Below are 21,758 nucleotides of genomic sequence, written 5' to 3'. Positions count from 1 at the left end.
AGGCTACGTAGGCTTACTAGACCTACTTATCAAAGGTCTCATGGAGACAAAAGCTATGCTCAATCAATAATACATTTTATGGACACGCCTGCCTGATTATATTCTGGATAGTCGCTTACTAGGCTATGTAGGCTTACTAGACCTACTTATCAAAGGTCTCTTGGAGACAAAAGCTATGCTCACTCAATAATAAATTTTATGGACACGCTTGCCTGATTATATTCTGGATAGTCGCTAGGATGTTTAGTCACTTTCTTGTACGCTGGTAAAACGTTTCGAATCACGAAAGATTTCTATTTTCAGACAAACACCTGAAAAATCATCTTCAGTTGTTAAAAATCTAGAAGTGTAGTGCTCACATATCAGACGGTTTTCCTTTTTAGTACGAAAGAACAGTCTGCCCACGGATTGGCAAACGTCCAATCAGAACGAGTCTTATTTGAATGACGGAGAAAAATAACCATTTGATTCACCTGGTTCGATCATTTTAATGTGACTGCTTAATTTAGAGGCTAACATACGTGTGCAAAAACTGGCACCCCTAAAAACTAACAGACGCTTCCATTTCCGCCTGAAAACCGGATGTTAGCCTTTCCATCTCATCGGTGATTACACAGTAGGTCCAACTTTTAGCTTGTAAGCATCTGTAGGCTTTAACGTTTCAAAACTTCATATGGCTTTATTTGATAATACTTTAAGTTTATCTCATCAAAAATGCTGTTTTTTACTTAGTCACAAGATTAAAAAATTCTTTCTTCCAACCGTATTCAAGATCCATATAACACGTGAAATTTTGTCATCATTCATATTGCATAATACATGTATGCATATTCAGAGCTGGTTTTTAAAATTAGATTAAAACGACTTACGAGTAATACTTACGATAGATATTTCCCCATCAAGCCAACAGCTTTGTGCATTAGGTATGAAAAATGCCCCACAGAGAAGGCGTGCATCCAGTTGTGGTACGGAGGATCACGATAACCTTTCTTAACCATCAGCACAAATCTGAAAATTTAAAACATAAGAGTGAACATGCCAGCAAAGAATAACCTATAGAATAACTTTTCTAATGACATTATTTAGTGAAAATAAGAGAATGGGGGTTGTTTCCTTCAGTCAAAAGTACTACTTTTAGTCATTGAAATGGATAGAATGAGCAAAAAAAAAAAAAAAAATTACGTGGATCCAGAAAATACTTTCATTTTCCCAACAGTTTTTTTAAAATTAATTTTTTTTAAATGTCCGCTTTTTCAAACAAGGCGTGGTCTTTATGACGTCACAAATGATGCAATTTGCCTCATCTTTCTACCACGTTTCCACGTTATGATAATCAAGAAGCGAATTAAAATTGAGCTCTACGCTTGCTATCAACCCTATCGTTGCCAATGCACGTGAGTAAAGATGCGAATTAAATATTTTGTTCTGTGAATGGCAACATTGAATGGCATTTGTGATGTCACACGACAGAAGTGTAAACAAGCGCACCGATTTAAGTAACTTTTTTAAAAATATTAAACTTAAATAAATTATTTGAAAATGGTTAGATCCTATGTTTTTAAGCATGCTCTTTCAGATAAAAAAAATACTTTGAAAATTTTGGAAACGACCCCATTATGAAAAGTGAGATTCCGTCAAACTTTTATTTCCAAAAGAGGTTTTTACTCAAAAGGAATTATTAAGTGAAAACGCTATTTTTTCAACCAAGTGAAAAGGAACTCTTGACATTTAAATAACCAGTAGAAAAGTTAAGAGTAAAAATGGTCGAATTTTTCTTTCTCAGAAAATGACTGCTCATTGCAAGAAATTAAAATAGTTTCGTAAAAGCATAGTGTTGTAGTAACTAGAGCCGTTGTATATACAGGCCGACGCATCAGCTTAAATTTAGCCATTTTGGATCGGATTTTCCATTGTTGCGCTGCTAGGGTTACCGCAGCAAAGTTACAGGTTTCGACAAATTTGGCGAAAATAATATTTTATTTAATAAAGAATTCACGTACCGCTAATAATCGATCGCAGTAAACAATTACCAAACGCGATAACTTGCCAGAAAAGGCAACCACTCAAACACACGCGCTCCGATCCAAAATGGCTGATCTTAACATGAATCGTCGGTTCGTATATATAGGGGCCTTAGTAGTAACAGGCCGTTTTCTTGACGACATAAAAATCGATGTGAAATTTCAATTATTACGAAACACTTTTACTCAAAATCTTTTACTCTCACAAAAGCTCACGAGCTTAAATATTAATAACAGACAATTTTGCTTTCTGTGGACAATTCTGATGACTCTTCTAGATCGAGATTAGGTCCTTCTATAACATAGTTGTTTCAGGAGCAAAGCAGAGAAGGAGAGGGGGTTTGGAGGTCAACTCTACCAAAAACTATGTTTCAGGCATGCCCAGTATTTTATTTTATGTGTATGCAAGAATTTTTCTAACCCTCTCCTCCTGAGGAAAAACTAAAGACGAAAATTAGCGGTCTAAGCAAAGCGAAGTGGCGAGTGGCGACTGAAAATATTAATATCATTCGCCACCCGACTGCCATCCTCCCCAATACCTACTCGTGTTGTTATTAGTTCTCTCTATCCTTCAGAAATATCAACCCAACATATATATCTTCCTGTTCGCATTAACATTTGATTAAAAATTAACATTTGATTATACCATTAACACTCATATAATTATTTATTTATATTAACCTCAAATAAAGGCTGAACTGATAATTTTTATGTTTAATAGCAACTTAAAAAAGCTACTTTTTTTAATTTCGTTTTTTTTTTTTTTTGTAAAACAAAACAAAAAAAAAAAAAAAGTAAGAGAAAAAAAGGGCGACTGGGATAAAAGGATTCGCGTCGAAAAATTTACTTCTACTTGCCACTGGCAATAACATTTTTTTCTGCATCTTGACTTTTAAGAAGAAAGATTTTAAAAAAAAATCACATTTAGAAACACTGAAATTTGGACAAGTCGATGTAAAATATTCTCTATCACAAATTTTTATGGGCAATCATTGTTAGGCATAAATAATTTTCTAGGGAAAGTGAGCATTAGAATTTCGAATTTTTGCTATCTTAAGTATTGCCAACCAAAATTAAAGACCAATTTTCTGTCCTAAAACAGAAAGAAACCCAAGACTAAAAACTGGTGAACAATATTAATTTTTACTGATGGCTTTCGCTTAAACCAATTTGGATGCAACTGGATTGATATTTTCGAGTGGGTGTGACAAGAAGACAGTCTGGAATAGTGAATGACCGAGCTGGAGGCAGGTTACATTTCATTGAAGCTGAGAGCTCCAACAAACTGCAATTCTAACAAGAACGTTGTTGTTGTTGGCGCTGTCTGTGGATGTAATAATCGGGATGTCTGGTATATTGCATGTAATTCTGCCTTCGCCCCGGCTTAGGGGCGGTAACTAACTGCTAAATACCCAATTTTTGCCTTCAATTTCACGAGTTGAACCGCACCATGCTGCGGACATTCGTTGGTGAGGTAAATTACCTTTATCTACCAGTTGTTGGAGCTCTCAGCTTCAATGAAATGTCACCTGCCTCCAGCTCGGTTATTCACTATTCCAGACTGATGAGTTCCAACAAGAACGAAACTGCAGTCTCTGGATGTGATAAACCGGGATGTCTGGTATATCGCATGCGTAAGGTAAGTGTTTCAAATGAGGCCAACCTAAGGTTCAATGCCTAATATCTCGCTCATTTTTAGTACAGTTGGCTCCAATCTTTGGGTAATTCCACGGTGTCGGACGTAGAATTTGCATGAAATTTACCAATAAAGGTTCATATTTTTCAGAGTTAAAATGGATGAACTGAGACAATTTTTTTTCTCAATACTTATATATGTAGGAACAATATAAAAACTTATAGAATTTCTGAAAAAAATTCAAACTATAAATATTAAAAATAAAAAACCTCATGGTGTCGGACGTAGATGAAAGGGGAACTTAAAATTGACGTACGTTGAAACAACCCAAGTTTCAGCTCAATGAACTGTTTTCAGATTTTTTGACTACTTGAATGTTGAAAAGTAAAGCTGAAATATGAATAATTTTTCCTTTTTCACCAAATTAATTCACGGATAAATAAAATAATTTTTTTTCCCTTGGTGTCGGACGTAGAATAGTTGGTATCGGATGTAGAATGTGCAAAGCAGACAACATCCGACATGAAATAAACATCTTAAAAAGCTGTTTAACTCTTAATTTGTTTATGGAATTATATATTATGATATTTTAAAGCATAAAAAAGGGGAAAATATGCATAACAGGAGTTTGTGCAGAATTTTTCCCAGGGCACCATTTTTTTGTGAAAAATCAAATAATTTTGTGAAAATTGAAATAATTTGAAACTAAAAATTTTACGCAAAAAGAATGTAGGGAGGGGGGGGGGATCATGGCCCAGGTTATGTCATAGAACTTGCTTACAAGGAATGTCTTTCAAGACATTTCTTTGTTTTTCTGACAAAATATTATTCTTCTGGGTGTTCTTGAGGGATTTGGAGGGAGGGGGGGGGGCAGGGGAGATCTCATTGCTTTTGAGGAGATGGACACCCCTAATGTATCAATATACCATTCCAGGAAATTTGTATTTTGAGTCTTCATTCATAAAACGAAGAAAATACTATAACGAGAACAAGAGAGATTTGACGCATTTTGTCAAGTTTTTTTTTTTTTTTTACAATCTCTATGTGAACAGCAAAAAACTCAATCTCTAGGGTGAAAAGAAATGAAGATTGATTTGTTGAATTTTAATGAAGAAAAATCTAACTTATTAACAAATAATAAGAAATTTAGATGTTGGTTACAAATTGTTGAAAATGAAACTGAGCATTTCTAGGCATAAACAGGGGTTGTTGTGAGTTCACCAAAAATACCTGAGAGTTTTTAAGTGAAAACTGGGGAAGGGAGGATTTTGAACTGAGAACCCTAATGCTTCTTAAATATTCATAATTTTATGCATAACTACTTTAATCGCTATTGATAAACATATGAGACTCATTTCTTATCTTCAGATATTTTCCCCAGTCGAAATATTGTGTATATGTTCTTTAAATTTATGTTATGTAAAATATAAATATAAATACATAATTAGGCATATGAATAGCATGTGTGAATTATTTAATTTAATCAGGAATTTTCGTATACTTATAAACCTACTTTCAGTTAGGAAAATATTGGTGTCGGACGTAGAAATTTTTCTGACCATTTATTTAAGCATAACTAGTTTTTTGAAATTTAATTTAAATGATTATTTTTAATTGCATATAAAATCTTTATTTGCAGACAAAATATTTTGTAAAAATCTCCATTCAGTTTTACATAATATAAACTTTCAGCCAATTTGGTGTCGGAAGTAGAATTACAAAAATGCCTTACATGAAAAAATCCCTAAAAATTAAGTTTTGCAGTTACAGTGCAATTTTTTTGTATATAACCCTTCTAGAGAGTTCTGAGAAGCATATTTTAGAGAGAATATTTGAAAAATGCGATAATGTAAGTATCAAACAGCCATTCTTAAGTCGTATAAAAAAAGTTACTCGTAAGAACATAATCATAACAACCTGATTTGAAGCCTCAGAACTCTAATTAATTTTGCTTTTGTTGCATATTTTTGTTATTTCCATACACTTCAGATAATTACCTTTCCATTGATACCAAAATTGTGAGAAAAAGATTATTTTAAAATTCTGCCACCTTTTCCCCTTTTCTGTGGAATTGCCCCTTTGTACATTCATCAAATGACTAAAAATAAGGAAAAAAAAATCACTCCACGTGAAAATTAAAATTTATATTATGTTTGGTGTAATATACGTTTTAATATTAAATGTAAAATTAGGCAGCAGTTTAACAGAAAATGGCGAATCGGCTTAGTTAGAAACAGAGGTCTCTAATATGGTCAACTCTGAAAAAAAAAAAAAAAAACCTACCCATCTAAAAATAACGGAAACATACTTTAAGTATAAAAACATATTAAATCACCTTTTATGAACTCTAAGAGTTTATCAAAAACTCCGTATTTACTTCAATGGAACTCAGAAAATCAATCGTCACATTCGGGGCGATGGTAAGTCGTTAATTTTTGTTTTTTGGTCACTCCTGCGCACAGACGTGCAGCATATATAGTACTAGATCCTATCCTCCAGCCTACATTTCACTAACTGAATAAAAACACCGAAGTCCTAATAATGCCAAACATGGCCTTATACACTACAGAGTTTACTTTTCTAGGTTTATCAAATCACATAAAAAATGGCGGTACACGGCAAATATTTTTCTTTTTAAATTCGTCAAGTGCATAAATAACTCTTTCTAGAACAATTAGCGATTTTTTTTATACTAGTTAGCTACACAGGATTGAAAACGCTTTATCATAAGTTAGGCATTATGATGACGATAAAATCAAGATCTAGTGAATGTTTACTAAATGGGGATGGCCTTATTGTCTACACGGCTCTATTTGAATTACCCGCCTTACAAGTTGTAGAAAAGGAAAAGTTAACGTAAAGAGTTTCATATCAAACATTTCGTTAATAATAATAATAATAATAATAATAAAACAGTGATAAAAGTAAGCTTATTTCCCCATCCCTCGGTTTTTGTTGATTTATACCGTTTTTAAAACAAAATGCTTCACATTAGAGGCAGAGCTTACTTTGCAAGAGTTACCATCGGAATTCTCCATCGATGAATCATTCCCAGGTCTTGAAACATTGCCATCACAGCCTGAAATATAAAGTGGAAGATCAATTTTAAGATTTTTAAAAATAACTTTCTTTTAACAACATAACGGCACTGTTTAGGGCAGTTATGTTGTTAAAAGAACTGACTAAAAGCAACAGGACGTAATATCTGAATTTCATTCCTGTCAAGATTTGGAATGCTTGGAAATGAATCCAAATTATTTTTAATGAGATTATAACTGGTGCATAATCTTCCTATTGTCTTCATTTTTATTCTATTTATACTAGAAAATCGCCCATCAAGGTATGACGGGTGAAAATTGCTTCTACATTTGAACGAAGCCATTGCCTGTTTGGTGATATTTTGATAGTTGAAATTTCTACCCTAACTCCAGTGGATGAACCACAAACTCGAGTAGATAGCGTTCATTGTTGACCACTTTTTGGTTTCTTCATTCTTCTAAAATGACACATAGTTACCAGTAAAACAGTTAAGTAATCGGATACAGTTCAGCCTTGTCACAATAAAGCCTTTTCCTGCATTTCAAACATTAACACAAAATATTATTAAATTATCATGCCGTGGAGCGAGTTTTAAGTTTGGTGACATCATTAGCGTTACTCGATCATTCGCTGTTATATATATATGAGGATGGTTTTTAAAAAAATGTTCTAATGACCATTGCTTAGAATTTTTTATGAGACGGTTTTAAAAATGTTTTGAATTCCAAGGAACAATGTATTGTATTATTAGTATTATTGTTTGCAAAATTTATCCAAGCTGACCAAAAACTTTCTGGACAATAAATGGGGTCGTTTCCGAAATTTTTAAAGTTTTTTTTTTTCCTTTTCTGAAAGATCATGCTTAAAATTTTTTAAATAATATGGCAAAGTTTAATATTTAAAAATATATATATTTTTATCTTTGAGCAGATTCAGTTTAATTTTTTACGCTTCTGCACATGACATCACAAGTGATGAAATGCCATTCACTGATGCCATTAGTGCAGAACGAAATATTTAATCGCATCTTTACTCGCAGTACCGGCAACGATACGGTTAATAACAAGCGTAGAGAGCAATATTTTATTCGCTTCTGAATTATCATGAGCTGGAAACGCGGTAGACAGCAAGCGTCAGCATTCAGCAGTCCAGTGGAGTCCGCGTCAAAGTGCATCACTTGTGACATCATAAAGATCACACTTTGTTTAAAAAATCCAACATTTAAAAAAATAATTAAAAATTAAAAATTTTTAAAATAAATGATTTTTCTTGCTCCATGTTATTATTTTGCTCATTTTATCAACTTCAGTGACTAAAAGTAGCAGTTTTGACTGATGGAAACAACCCCACTGCATTCAAATAAAGTAAAATTGCTCTATTCCACTTTCATTTACGTAAAAGAATGTAACCAACAGTCAAAGTCACTTTCATTGGTGAGTTCTATAAAATTTCGAAGATAAATACTGCATTATTTTTGTATAGCAAATTGAGTTACCGTTGAAATGTGGTCCTTAAAATTTGATTTATGATGCTCATATGTGAGAAACTCGTATGGAATATGCTGATTATTTTTTCTTCTTTTCTTTGTCTTAAAAAAAAAAGAAAGAAAAAGAAAAAAAAGAGAGAAATAAAAAAAAATGAATAAAAAAATAAAAATAATAAAAAAATAAATAAAATAAAAAAATAAATAAATATTAAACAAATTAAAAATAAAATAAAAATAAAAATAAAATAAAATAAAATAAATAAATAAATTAATTAAAACAAGTTTTTTAATTTTTAAGACTATTTATAATCTTGGTTTGCACTAAAAAGTATGAAATAAAATAACCATGATTTCTTGATCATAACACTCAAAAATTGCAGAAACTCAAAATGTCTTTCTATTTAGGTAAATTCAAAAGCAGCCAGTAGAATAAAGCAGCCAATGGAAATTAAAAATTGAGGGAAGAAAATGTAGGCGGAAAATTAAAAGCTATTTGCACAAAGCTGTATACCGCCTATTACTTCACTCAAATTTTTGATTTAAATTTATTAGCTGCTTTAGAATTAACCTAAATATAAAGACTTGAAGATTAACTGCAACTTTTGAATGTTGTGATCAAGAAATCATATACAGGCATCCCTCGTATATGGTACTTGTACAACACGGTTTCGATATTGTACGGTAGGGTCAGGTGGGGTGGAATGGGTATAAAAACAGGCATTTTTGAAATGATTATTAAACTGTTCAAATATGATATCCAACAATTAAAAAACCTTAACTGAGTTTTTATATTTCAACAATACACTTCACATATCCATAGTTATAATTACTGAAACCATTTTATTATTTAGTAAAAAAGCTATTATTTCAAAGTCTGTTTTTATACCTATTCCACTCCATGGGGTGGGGAGAAATGGGTAGTATTGTTTTAAATTACATTTCAAAGTGAAAATTGTGAATTTATTTATTATTTTTTCACAAAAATATATTAATATAAGGGTAAAAATCTATTAGTCTGTAATTTCACTACAATTAAAGGTATAATTTCCACAATTATTGAGGATAAGCTGACTTAGGTTTTGATGATCTGTTCTTCTTCAATCTTCATTTTGACTTTATTGGGGAAGGTGAAAAAATTTCCCATCAAAGACTTAAGAATTTTTACAACATAAGCACACGTATATAAAGGTTCTAGAACTTGAGCAATAAAATACTTTTTAAATTTCTTGACACTGTATTCAACAAGCACCCAATCTCCTGTAGATATTGTACTTCAACATAAGCTTAGTGGAATGAGAGTTTGATCAGACTGGTTTTCAATTTAATGAGTCAGCTATGGCGTTGCCTAGTAGTCTAATGGTATGACTCGTATTAGGCGGTAGGCAAATGATAATTTCTTTATCGTTAGCATGCTTTACAGTTTCATAGGTTAGATGGCATGCATGTCTTTTCAGATGCCTTGCGGAAAGTGTGAACCATTCTTTAAAGAATAGTGTCTTCCAACCAACCAGATTTAGTGCAACTATAAGCAACTCCATAACGTAAGGATTTCAGAATATTAAACTTTTGATAAAATTAACAACTTACTTCAGAAAATAACTTTTAATGAGAAAAATTTTTAATTCGTCAGCCTTTGTCATTAAGCCTAATATTATACCCATTCCACCCCACTGAAAAAAATGTACCATATATCTTAAAATCTATGGAGTTTTTCTTTTCTGAATTTTTTTAGTTGACAAAGGAGACTTCCTTTTTCGAAAAAAAAAAAAAAAAAAAAAAACAGCAATAGAATGCTATCCAAGTACAAATAAAATCCTGAAATCAAAGTTTCAACGATATCAGTTAGCTTTGATTTTTACAATATAACTTACAAGAAGGAGAAGAGCCATTTAATGCCATTTTTGGGCCCTAAAATTAAAATTCGAACAGTTCGATACTTTTTTGACGTTTGAAATCCCCCCCCCCCCCTACGTTCTTTCTCGAGTGCCTAAGTACTTCCCTGCCAAATTCGGTCTCGACCCGACGTAAACTGTGGATTTGTATAGGGAACATACATATATACATATAAAAAAATATACACACATATATACAAACATATTCTTTGTTTTTTTTTATATAGATTGTTTCGTTGTTGTTGCTCAAACGAACTTGATTGCCACAGAAAAGCTCATATCTTCTTTCTGATAGAATGCATTTAGTTCTTAGCAATGAAAATTGATCAATCTTTTCGTGTTGTGCATAATAGTTTTTAATTGAAGGTATGTAATAGAATTCTTTCGTAAAAAATGTTCAAAAAAGGTCAATTTTTTGCAGTTTTGTACATTTTTGGTGCGGTTTTAGAACTAAAAGATATTATCCTAGGAGGCTAAGATTTTAAAAATAACCTATTGATGCTAAAAGTCAATTTTTGAGACACCAGGCGTTTCGAAATTCGAAAATTTATCTTTTTCACTCCACCCTAATATACAGTCCTCGTCGCCAGTCCTCGGTACCGCCCTTAGCCACTAGGGAGGGTTGCCCATATTTATAATGGGGTCGTTTCCAAAATTTTAAGAGTGTTTTTTTTTTTTGAAAGAGCATGCTTAAAAACATAGAATCTAGCCATTTTTAAATAATTTCTTTAAGTTTAATATTAAAAAAAAAAAAAAAAAAAAAAAAAAAAAAAAAAACTTAAATCGGTGCTTTTTCATCGTTTTACGCTTCTGCCGATGACATCACAAATGATGAAATGCCATTCTGTGTTGCCATTCACAGAACAATATATTTAATTCGCATCTTTACTCTTGTATATTGGCAACAATATGGTTGACAGCAAGCGTAGAGCGCAATTTTAATTCGCTGCTTGATTATCATAACGTCGAAACGTAGTAGAAAGATGTGGCAAAGTGCATCATTTGTGACGTTATAAAGACCACGCCTTGTTTGAAGAATCGGACATTTTAAAAAATTAATTAAAAAATAACTGTTCGGAAAAGAAAGTATTTTCTGAGTCCATGTTATTTTTTTGCTTATTCTATTAATTTCAGTGACAAAAAGTACTACTTTTGTCTGAAGGAAACAATCCCATTGTGCCCGTTTTTACACATTTTCCTCTAGCAATATTCTATCTCGATCAAAGTATTAGTGACCTTTATTAATATTTTAAATTTCTAGTTTCAATCTTAGAATGTTCCGTTGTTGCTCTTAGAAATCCCTCTAAGCCATTTACTAAAATAAGCGTACACATTAATCAGTGTTATTCTTCTGTAATCCCTTTGATTAGAAGACAAAAGAAGCTAACATGTCGCCACGAATAATTAATGATCAAATGCTTAACCTTTTACAATAGCTCCCGTGCTATAAATAAAATCTTGAGGATCAAAAGGACGTCCAGTCAAAACAGCTTGAAGCAACTTATTTATTATTCAATTTTGTCTGAGCTTGCTTCATTTTCTGCTTCATTAACTTTAAATTCCATTAACAAGGGATTTTCGAAACGTGAACCATTTTTATGAATTCTTGCCAAAAGCAGCTTGAGAACAAAGTTTAAAACTTTTCTTCAATAACTGCTAATGACTATAGAATAGAGTTAGTTCCTAAAACATTGTCATAAAATTCAGTGATAGGGTAAACTTATACATTTTAATCCAAGAGTTTTACATTTAATCTTTGAAATAAATTCAGTGAAATAGTGGTTATTACACACACACACAGCTAGAACATTTTAAACAAAACTTATGGAGAACTCATTTCTTGAGTACTAAAGGAAAGCCCCTAGTCTCTACCGTTTGACTTAATGCTAGTGGCGCAGCGTCGATGTCTATAATAATCTTAACATCGATGTTTTGTATTTTCAGTAAGTTACCGCCCTATAATCATGTATCGTATGTTCGTGTATCGATGTATGTATGTATATCGATGTATAGTATTTCATGTATCGATGTTTTGTGTTTGTTGTTTCTTTGATGTCGATGTTTTATGATATACAGGGTGTAACAGTACAGCGTTTACAGACTTACAGAGCAGATAGAGTGCACCTAGATGATGGGAGATCACACAGCAATGCATGGTCGGAAACGCTTTCCTGGCGCGGTAGTGACGACACAAATCACCAAAAAGACAAGAGACGAACAAGAGAAGAAAGCATGTTTATTATCCTTAGTACAGCAAAAAACTAAGAAAAAAGAACATGAAGGACCCAACGATCGTCATCAAAGTAGGTGTTCGAAAATACGACCCCGGGCCGTAATGCATGCCTCACCTCTCCGGCGCATTGAAGATCGAACGTCAAAGCGAGTGCGGCAACAAAAACCGCGTGTGCTCATGCACCGTCATCAGATGCTTCGGTTTACGTAACAACATCTAACGTGTACACCAGACAAAAACTTAACCAGCATTTTTGCTGTATTAGAAATAACAAACATTTCTTTTCCTCTTATTTGTGTCCTGTTTTTCTTGTACTTTTTGTCGTCACTATCGCGTCAGGAAAGCGTTTTCGACCATACATTGCTATGTGATTTCCCATCGTCTAGGTGTACTCTATCTGCCCTGAAAGTTTGTAAACGCTGTACAGTTACGTGCACACACCCATATTTTTGAGTTATTAAAAAACATTAATTTAATAGATGCAAAAGGAAATAGTGTGGTGTCCACATCAGATTTTTTCAGTTTACAGTAAACATTTCTCATTTTTGTGTTAGAATAGGACATCACTTCCCAACCAGTGGTTCCCGAACACCTGGGGGTTTGCGAGAGGTTTTAAGGGGATTCGCGAAAATAATATTATAATGGTGGAATTTAAACATGCTAGTTTGAGATGAAGTTCAAGTGTTTTTTACTATAATTTATTCATTTGTCTCTTGCCCATTCGACGATTTTTGGATGCAAATGTTAGCATACTTGCTGACCTACATATTTCGAGTCCTTTTCAAGAAGGTATAAATTTAGAGGTTCTAATTTTAGTCTTAGGAAAAATATCATTGATTTAATCAAAGACAGTTGTGACAAAAGTATTTTAAATGATCATTCTTTGATTTACTTCTCCCTACAGTTTTACAAATAAATGAACTGTTTTGTCAGAAAAATATAATTTGAATTTTTTTACCCTGTTGGACAACGTTTGTATATATGAAAAAGAGTTTCAAGATATACAGAGATAAATACAGACGCAAATTAAATGTTCAATCTAATGAAAGTGTAAAACTGGGACATTTGAGCGTCTTTATTCCACAACTGCTTCATTTTGAGTCTTTTAAAAGTTGACTGAAGCTTAATAAAAAATAACTAGTGGAATCTTTTTTATGGATTTTTTTTTTTTGCATTTATTTTCTAGCTATCATTTCAATTTGTAGCAACGCTTGTACATCTATATTTTGCAATTATGTTTTCACTCCTGTAATAAACTACTGAGCAACATTTAAAAAAAAAAAAAAAAAAAAAAAAAAAAAAAAAAAACGAAATTTTGTGTGGGTTCGCCATTTTTTTTTCTGATGTTGGAAGGGGTTCGCAGGGAAAAAAATGGTCGGGAACCGCTGGGATAGGAGTTGATGTCAGCTGTGAAAATTGCCTCCTTTTGGGTTTGAAATTTGACGTAAATTCAGAATGATAAGCAGGTGTTTTAGATTTTCGACAAAATTTTTTTTACTCGTTTCAAATTTCTTTTTTCATTTTTACACACACACACACACACACACACACACAAAAAAGAAAAACCGGGAGGTTTTATGTATTCTTTTTCACGTTTTCACTAAACTAGTCGTCTTTTTTTACTGTTTATTGTAAAATAGTCCTTTTTGCGCACATTTTGGCTCAAATAGTCATCATAGTCGCCTTTGTTCCAAATATTAACTTTAGTCGCATTTTTAGTCGTCAGTGCACACTTGCATTTAAGAATAGGATTGATTTTAGTCTCATAGACTAGAGTAGGAAGCACTTTACTGTATCTGCCACAAGTTACAACCTTTACTGTAAAAAAAAATGTTAGTATATTTCATTCAAAAACGGTACAATTTTGATAAGCTACAAAATCATCGATCGATATATCCGTGTTTCAGTGCAATGCGCAAGTTATTGCCAAAATTTTGTAGATTAAGCACCTTTTTTTGATTTAACATATCGCCAAATGTTTGCTAAGGTAACCCATAATTGATTGAATTTGAGAAAAGCAAACAATTGGTAAAAGAGGCAGGTAGTCACCAAACATTTTTTTTATTTATCATCGAAAATGTTGAATTTCAGAGTTTTAAATAATTAAGCAAAAATTTCATACTTACAAGAGAAGTATCATTTTCTGTTATGGTTCGAGGAATAAAATTCAGACGCATAAAGTCTTCACTAAAATGTTCAGTACTTGGAATTTCAGTTTCTGATAATTTTGTCACATCTTCCGGAGAGACCTAAATGAAATATGCATTAATTTAATTGCTTTCGTTATACAAAGTTATCTGCAAAATATTGAGGTAATTAACTTAATGTTCTGTTTAGTTTGTTTGCTCATGAACTATTTAAGGAGCTTTTGTGCTAGCGGGTAAAGATTGACTGCCTTTGGCGGTAATTTGACATTTTTGAAAGTAAATTGGTTTGAAGTTGGAATTATTGTTGAAGTCAGTAAATCTGTGTATGGCCCGAAATTGGGGCAAATATTCGTTCTTTTTTCACTAATTTGATCTTCTGAGGACAATGTTTGATAAAATTTTCCTAAAATTTTAAACAAATAAATAAGTTATAAAAGTGCACATAATAAGTTTTGACTTTTAAATGCATGTATTAATTGCCCTTATAGGAAATTTCCATTAACACGTTTATTTCATTTATTTCCGTTCAAAGTATACGCAAAATTCAATGAGCTATAAATAGTTCATTTTTTAAAAGTGTGGTAGATTTTAGTGTAAATTTTCAGAAATTAATTGCAAAAATCATTAACATGAGTATTCATAAGAAGAAGGTATTTGTTGGGGGAAGATATGAACCTAAAATTGTCACAATAAATGTATATCGCTAAAAATCATTTTGAAAGGGAGTTATTTCAGTTTAGATCACATCTTTTATTTACAGGTCAGGGACGATAAATGACCAATGCACATTGCGGAAGTTTGCTATGGGTGTATTTGGTAGCAATTTAGAAGGGGTCAGTTTTTCGGACACCAGTTAGAAGGGCTGCCAGACAAATTAGAACTTCGACTGCATGTAGATTGGCAAGTTGAAATCCTACAAAATTTGGCGTTATAAAAATTAAAAACCCTTACAAGGTAAAATATTACTGCATTGCAAATTGCTAGTTGACTTGAAATTGCTTTTTGACTGTGGTAACTAAATTTCTTTTCTCCAACTTTTTCAAAAAAAAAAAAAAAAAAAAACACGTACTCTTGTTTTAGCTCTCATTGAAATTAAGCTGATTGTTACGGTAGCGTCGAAGCTTGGCGAGATAGGCTTTAAATAAAGGGGCTTTTAATCTAATAGGCGGATTATTTTACATTTCAATGGCACATGTATTGTTATTTAATGTCTTGATGTATTTATTTGGTGGATTATTTTAAGTCTAAGTGGTTTTTAATGTTTTTCAATGGTGTAGTGTATTTATTTGGCAGAAGTTTTACGTTTTAAAGTAATGACCGTTGGGTTTAGGTTTTTTGAAAACTTCACACGGCCAAGCTATAATAATTTTACAATAGAAACCATGCACTTATTTTCATCTTACTGATTACTTTACTACTTTAAACCATGAGGCTCAGAACAGAAAATAAGAGCATTTTGTTACGTTAGGTTGTAATGTGCTGCCGTAGACATTTTTTCAAATGAAGTAAAGTTTACCTGCATGTGATACATCATAAGTTCATTTGATAATCTACTTCTGTGTTGAGCATCTCTGACTTTTTTCCACATAAGAGACTGAAAAAGAAGAATACATTTTACGCAAATCATAAATGTATAAATAGTAGTATAGAAAAGAAAAAAAAAACGTGAATGAAGTTACTACAATAATTGAATAACTTTTCAATTCGTTGCCAAATTGCTGAAAAATATATATAATATTAAGAAATAAAATAATTTAATGAAAGAAATGATAAAAGTAAGCCATTGGTTATTCGCATCTCCAGAGCTCGAATACGCTACCTTGCGGTGATTAACAATACAGCTAAAAAATGTAAAACATTCCGTTCCACGTGTTTTCTTTGGGGTAAATTACAGGCTTCAAACAGTTTGTGATGTGATGTAATTTCAAAGGAATAGAAAAGAAAGCTTCCCACAAATACCACGAAAAATTACTGTCAGTCACTAGGCTTCAAAGTAAGTTATAAGTTACGGCATTTGTTAGTTTTACCTTTTTCGTCCGCCATTAGACATCAGCTGCAGCGCCCCCTATAGTTTATTGGAGTTGCGAATAATTTGATGGCTTTCTCTAAACATTAAAAAAATGTCAAACCAACTGTGAAATTGTCTATGACTGTCTCACTTTAAAACAAATGCAATTATTTAAGCTCTTCGAACCTTAAAGCACAACTATGGTTCAAGCTCGTTTACCAATCTTGGGGACTAAGAGAACTTGTAAGATTGCTTGAAATGTATTATTATTGATGAACTCAATAGAAAAATACAATGTTCGCACGCAGAAACTGTCTCATTAAGTTTTAATTAGTAACTGAAATAGGAACTACGTTCCATGGAGGGACTGTTAGCAAGTACACAAAACATTTTGTCTCTATAGATGGCGCTGTTACACGAAATATTTGTAATCTAAAAATTTAAGAAGCCGTTTTTCAACCTTAACTTTTCTGTTTTACTCAATTTTTCGTTGCAGAATATATCAATACGTTTCTAAGTACTTACTTTTATTTAGTTATTTTGTTACAAAAAGGAAATCCAAAATTGAATCAATCCGCAACTCTGCATGGTCTTAGTCTCAAGGTTTCATTTATTACATTAGAGCCAGCGCAGATATACATTGTTAAGTACAAATAAATTAGAAGGCACTTTACTTCACAAAAAAGTCATTAATAGATCACCGAATAGCTATAATTGACCTACAAAATCTTAAGAATATAAACAACTCCAGATGCCAATACATGTTTCAAAAATATTATAAAATTAAACATAAGCAGACGATAAATTAAAAATTAAACAGTATATTTCACTTTCATGTCGCGATGTTTTATCTTTTTTTAAAAAACTAAGGTCAGGTAGGGGGGGGGGATGGGTAGTTTATTAATCTTTCAAGTTACAGAAAAGAAAAATGTATTTTTTAAAAAATAAAAACAATCATGTTATTTACAATAGTTTAACTTTATTTTGATTCAAGAAAACACTGATTGGAAACAGTCAGTTTAGTGGCAGCCTTCTTGTAAGTTATATTTAGGGATTGCAATACCGGATGGAAAATTTAATTCCGGTATTCGGTATTTTTAAAACGTGATACCGGAATACCGGTATAATAGCCGGTCTTTGAAATTTCTCAAAAAATTCTTGAAAGCATATGTTTCGTTGCCACATTTCATAATTGTGTACAAAAATTATATTATTTATGAAAACGTATTGGGAACAAATATAAAATGAAGGAACACATGTCAGAATAAAAAATCAATAATAGGATAAAACATAATGCATCTATTGAATTGTCTCTAAGCCGGGAACTCATTCAGTGCTCAACTTTCCTCTAGTTGAAAATACAATAATATCAATTCTTCATGGAACTACATTTTCATTGTGGCCATAAGACTGACAAGAACAACATTTAATACTAGATAATTTATTTATGTGACAGTACAATTGGTTATCAAAAGAGGAAGATGATATTTCTTTGTTTTGTTTGGCAAGCGCTAATTGTTTTACGTTTGTAGCTAAGTTATTTCTCAAATTGCCGAATAGGTTAATTTTAATTTTTTCTGTTTCGAATGTTTCTAATTTTGAATTAAATGATTTAATTTTGTCATGCGATGCAAATCATCAAGAAATTCTCACGGATATATGGTGGAAATTTTAATTTAAAATAATCTTGGATTATTTCCTAAAACTTATCGAATTCTGCAATCTTACTACCCTTTTAATCAATTGATAAGCGAAATCACGCCAAGGGTTCTTAGCATTGAGAAGGAATACTAATTGAGGGAGCCATAGCAAATGTCTCAGTGAAATAAGCTTGGGACCCAATGTTTCCCAGGTCAGGTGACTTGATTGGCTGGGAAGTTGTCGCGTTTTGGCACGCAATCGCTCTTTTGGCATTAAATATTTTTCAGACGACGCGACAGCGCTTATTATGAAATCGGGGCTACAAATCAGAGCAACTCTGGCTCCAACTCCTTTACTGCATAGTAATAAATAAATAAATAAATAACGGATACAAATACAGGCCTATCATTCAAACTCCGTCTCCCCACTTCTTTCCGGATTTTAAAATATAATGTAATTGCATTTTTCATGTATTTTGATGTTTATTCCCTGAAATGACGGGCATGTACAAATAGTTTAAAGTGTTCTGTTATTGACTGAAAATTTAAGGGTTCATATGTATTGTAATCAATGTTTTGAAATAATTTCATACGCAGGCATCATACTAGTATTTAAATTGAAACATAAAAATAGCAAATCTTTATTCTTGCGCATCTGCTGTTCACAGGAGCTTGGCGAGAAGATACTCGCCAACAAAGCAAATGTACACAAAATGCTTAAGAGCCGTTAAAATAATTACTAATTAAGTAAAAAGTGTTTTTATGGAACTAAAATGTTATTTTCACTCAAGATATACAATGTTTTATAACTTTTATAGGTAAAATAAGTACAAAAATTTAAAAATTATAGGCAACTGTGGAATATGTACTCGTTGAATGCATATAAATGTTATTTTTTCTTTATTTAGAAGTGAAAAACGTTCGTACATGCTAGGGAAAAGTTACTGGACCTCCTGGTGTGGCTTTTCCCTCACAGTTTACAATGCTAGAATACTGCACTATTACTATAAATCTGATTTTTCCCTTCTACAGTTAAAGGTTGTTATCATGCACGGCTTCAACTAATGAAAACTTCTTCAGCGGTTACGGTCAACTCGAAATTGCTTCCCAGGTCACATGGTACTGTTGCCGTATCGGAATAGTAGGGTTGCACTCTCTCCATCTATTTCTTCTCAATGGTTCTTAGCCCGCTAAAACTATAACCCGAAACAAATTTTTGGCAAAACTCTTCAGCCGATAATGTAAAAGCAATAAAAGAAAGTTGGCGCACTATTTTAGCGATAAAAATTTCTCAGCTTTTGTTTTTTCTAGTTCAAATTCTAAACACTCTTTCTGGGGGCTAAACATTTCTCATTTCGTTCTACGATAATATTTTCAAGAAAATAGTTTGCATACTGTCCAATGTCCATTCCAACTAAATGCTGTAAACAAGGTTACTTAAATTAATTATTTTAAAATTAGGCATAGATGAAAACCTTAAGTCTTCAGCTAATGTTATTAAATCTTCCTTTCCAACTCAAAAAAAAAAAAAGCTTCGAACAGACGAGCATATTCGTTGTTACTTTCATGCCAGTGCGAAGTTTGCTAATCCATAGTTTTCTTCTGTTTACGCTTTCGCTATTTACCACAATCAACTCACTTTTTAGGAGAAAATAATGGAAACTAACATTATTTTGAGATGTTCGAGAATACCATTTAGGGGCAAAACAATTTCTGTAGCTGAAAGCAATCTAAGACACATCGAATGCGTTATAATAAATTCTCATAACAAACTGCCTATGTTTACCTCAACAGACACACGTGGAACGCAATGTTTTACCTTTTTCTTTAATTTTGTAAATCACAGCAAGGTAGCGTATTCAAGCGCTGGAGTTGCAAAAAAAAAAAAAAAAAAAAAAAATATATATATATATATATATATATATATATATATATATATATATATATATATATATATATATATATATGTATGTATATATATATATATATATATATATATATATATATATATATATATATATATATATATATATATATGTATATATATATATATATATATATATGTATATATGTATATATATATATATATATATATATATATATATATATATATATATATATATATATATATATATATATATATATATATATATATATATATATATATATGTATATTAATTTGAATTTTTGGCATCTTGAATTCAAATGATGTTTTTCGCAATCACAAGCGTGTGTGTGTGTGTGTGTATGTATGCGCGTGTGTTTGTGTAGGCGCATGTGTGTGGGTGCGTGTGTGAGTGTATGTATGCATGTGTGTGGGTGCGTGTGTGAGTGTATGTATGCATGTGTATGATTGTTGTGTATGCAGTGCTGTGAGTGTACGCGCGTGTGCGTGTAGGCATTCGTGTGTGTGTATGTAGGTATGTGTGTTTGTGTCTGTGTGCAGGCATGAATGTGTGTATGTGTGTGTGTCGGAGTGTGTGTATGTGTAGGTGTGTGTATGTATGCGTGTGTGTGTAGGATATGGAAGCAACCTGGACACGGTTTTCGCAAGAGGAGCAGCATCGTGAGGCGGCCGGTCGACGGTGATGCTGCAGAGGGTGCTGGCGGGGAAATAAAATCAGCGTAACGCCAAAAACAGTCAAATGAGAACAATAAGCAATCGTGATTGCTCAAAAAAAAAAAAAAAAATGTTTTGAGGTGAAAATTGCCTTTTTTATTTGGCGATTTATCGTCTTTTTTTTTTTTTTTTTTGGTACTGCCAGCAGAAGATAATCAAGGATTTTAGCTGTACGGAGGGTTGCGTTTAATTTATTTTTGATTTTTTTCATTTTCCGTTTTCTTTCTTTAAGAATGATCATTTTGACAGGAAATTTTAGAGCATATTTTTTTTCTCTCTAAATGAAGCTTGATTGTTGAACATGCGTCACTTGACGTAACTTTTATTTTCGAGGAACACCGTGCAAAGCCACCACCTCCTACATAGAAAGCCCAATCACTGGTTTCGTCACGTGACCGAAAAAGGCTGACTCAGAGGAAATTTCCCGATGAAAATCACTTTAATTTATGTCTCTTAACATACTAAAGCTATTATTTTGAGAACAGTAGTTCACTAAACATATTAACATTGTTCAAAGAAGAAATCAAAAGTTTATTTTCCAAGTTAACGCTCTTTTTTTTTTCTTTAAATTGAGCAAACATATAAGAAAGAACGTAAGGAACAAGATTATAGTAACCGAAATTTTCAATACATTGTATCATATCCGCATGAATTTTAAAGACTCTTATTTGGATTGAAAAATGTTTTAATTATCAATATCATAACGAAGTAAACATAAATGAAAAATTTAAGGTATAACTTTGATATACACCCCCAAAAATTACGCGCCAAATCTGGCATTTCCTACGGACTTTTTAGGGTTGCTGTTTCTTATTTTGGTGTTGCGAATTTAGGTTTTTTTCAGCTTTTAGGTTTTTGCTGTTGCCAAATTTAGTATTTTCTTATATTTTGTACCATTTTTTGAGTATTTTTTAAAGTTTTGTGGCAACAATTTTTGTGGCAATAAAGTTTTGTGTCAACAAAAACAAAAAAAGTCGCCAAATTTCCGATTTGGGGGGTATATCAAAGTAGTTCCAAATTTAAATTTTAACTTCAT

At 32.1% G+C, this 21,758-nt stretch overlaps 1 protein-coding gene across 1 annotated transcript in view; it reads right to left on the bottom strand.

The window, feature by feature from the left end:
- The window catches only part of LOC129234297 (cGMP-dependent 3',5'-cyclic phosphodiesterase-like), a 137,310-nt gene that overhangs the window by 18,581 nt on the left and 96,971 nt on the right, over positions 1 to 21,758 (bottom strand). The window contains exons 12-15 of the mRNA XM_054868292.1: positions 15,971 to 16,048; positions 14,434 to 14,556; positions 6,666 to 6,736; positions 883 to 1,008 (exon numbers count right to left, since the gene is read on the bottom strand). Coding sequence (XP_054724267.1) covers positions 883 to 1,008; positions 6,666 to 6,736; positions 14,434 to 14,556; positions 15,971 to 16,048 — 398 coding nt within the window. The remainder of the gene's footprint in view (positions 1 to 882; positions 1,009 to 6,665; positions 6,737 to 14,433; positions 14,557 to 15,970; positions 16,049 to 21,758) is intronic.

Source organism: Uloborus diversus, chromosome 1 (genome assembly GCF_026930045.1).
Source record: "Uloborus diversus isolate 005 chromosome 1, Udiv.v.3.1, whole genome shotgun sequence".
NCBI classification, from domain to species: Eukaryota; Metazoa; Arthropoda; class Arachnida; order Araneae; family Uloboridae; genus Uloborus; species Uloborus diversus.
The sequence above is the reverse complement of the archived record's forward strand: the minus strand, read 5'-3'. Positions and strand labels throughout refer to the sequence as shown.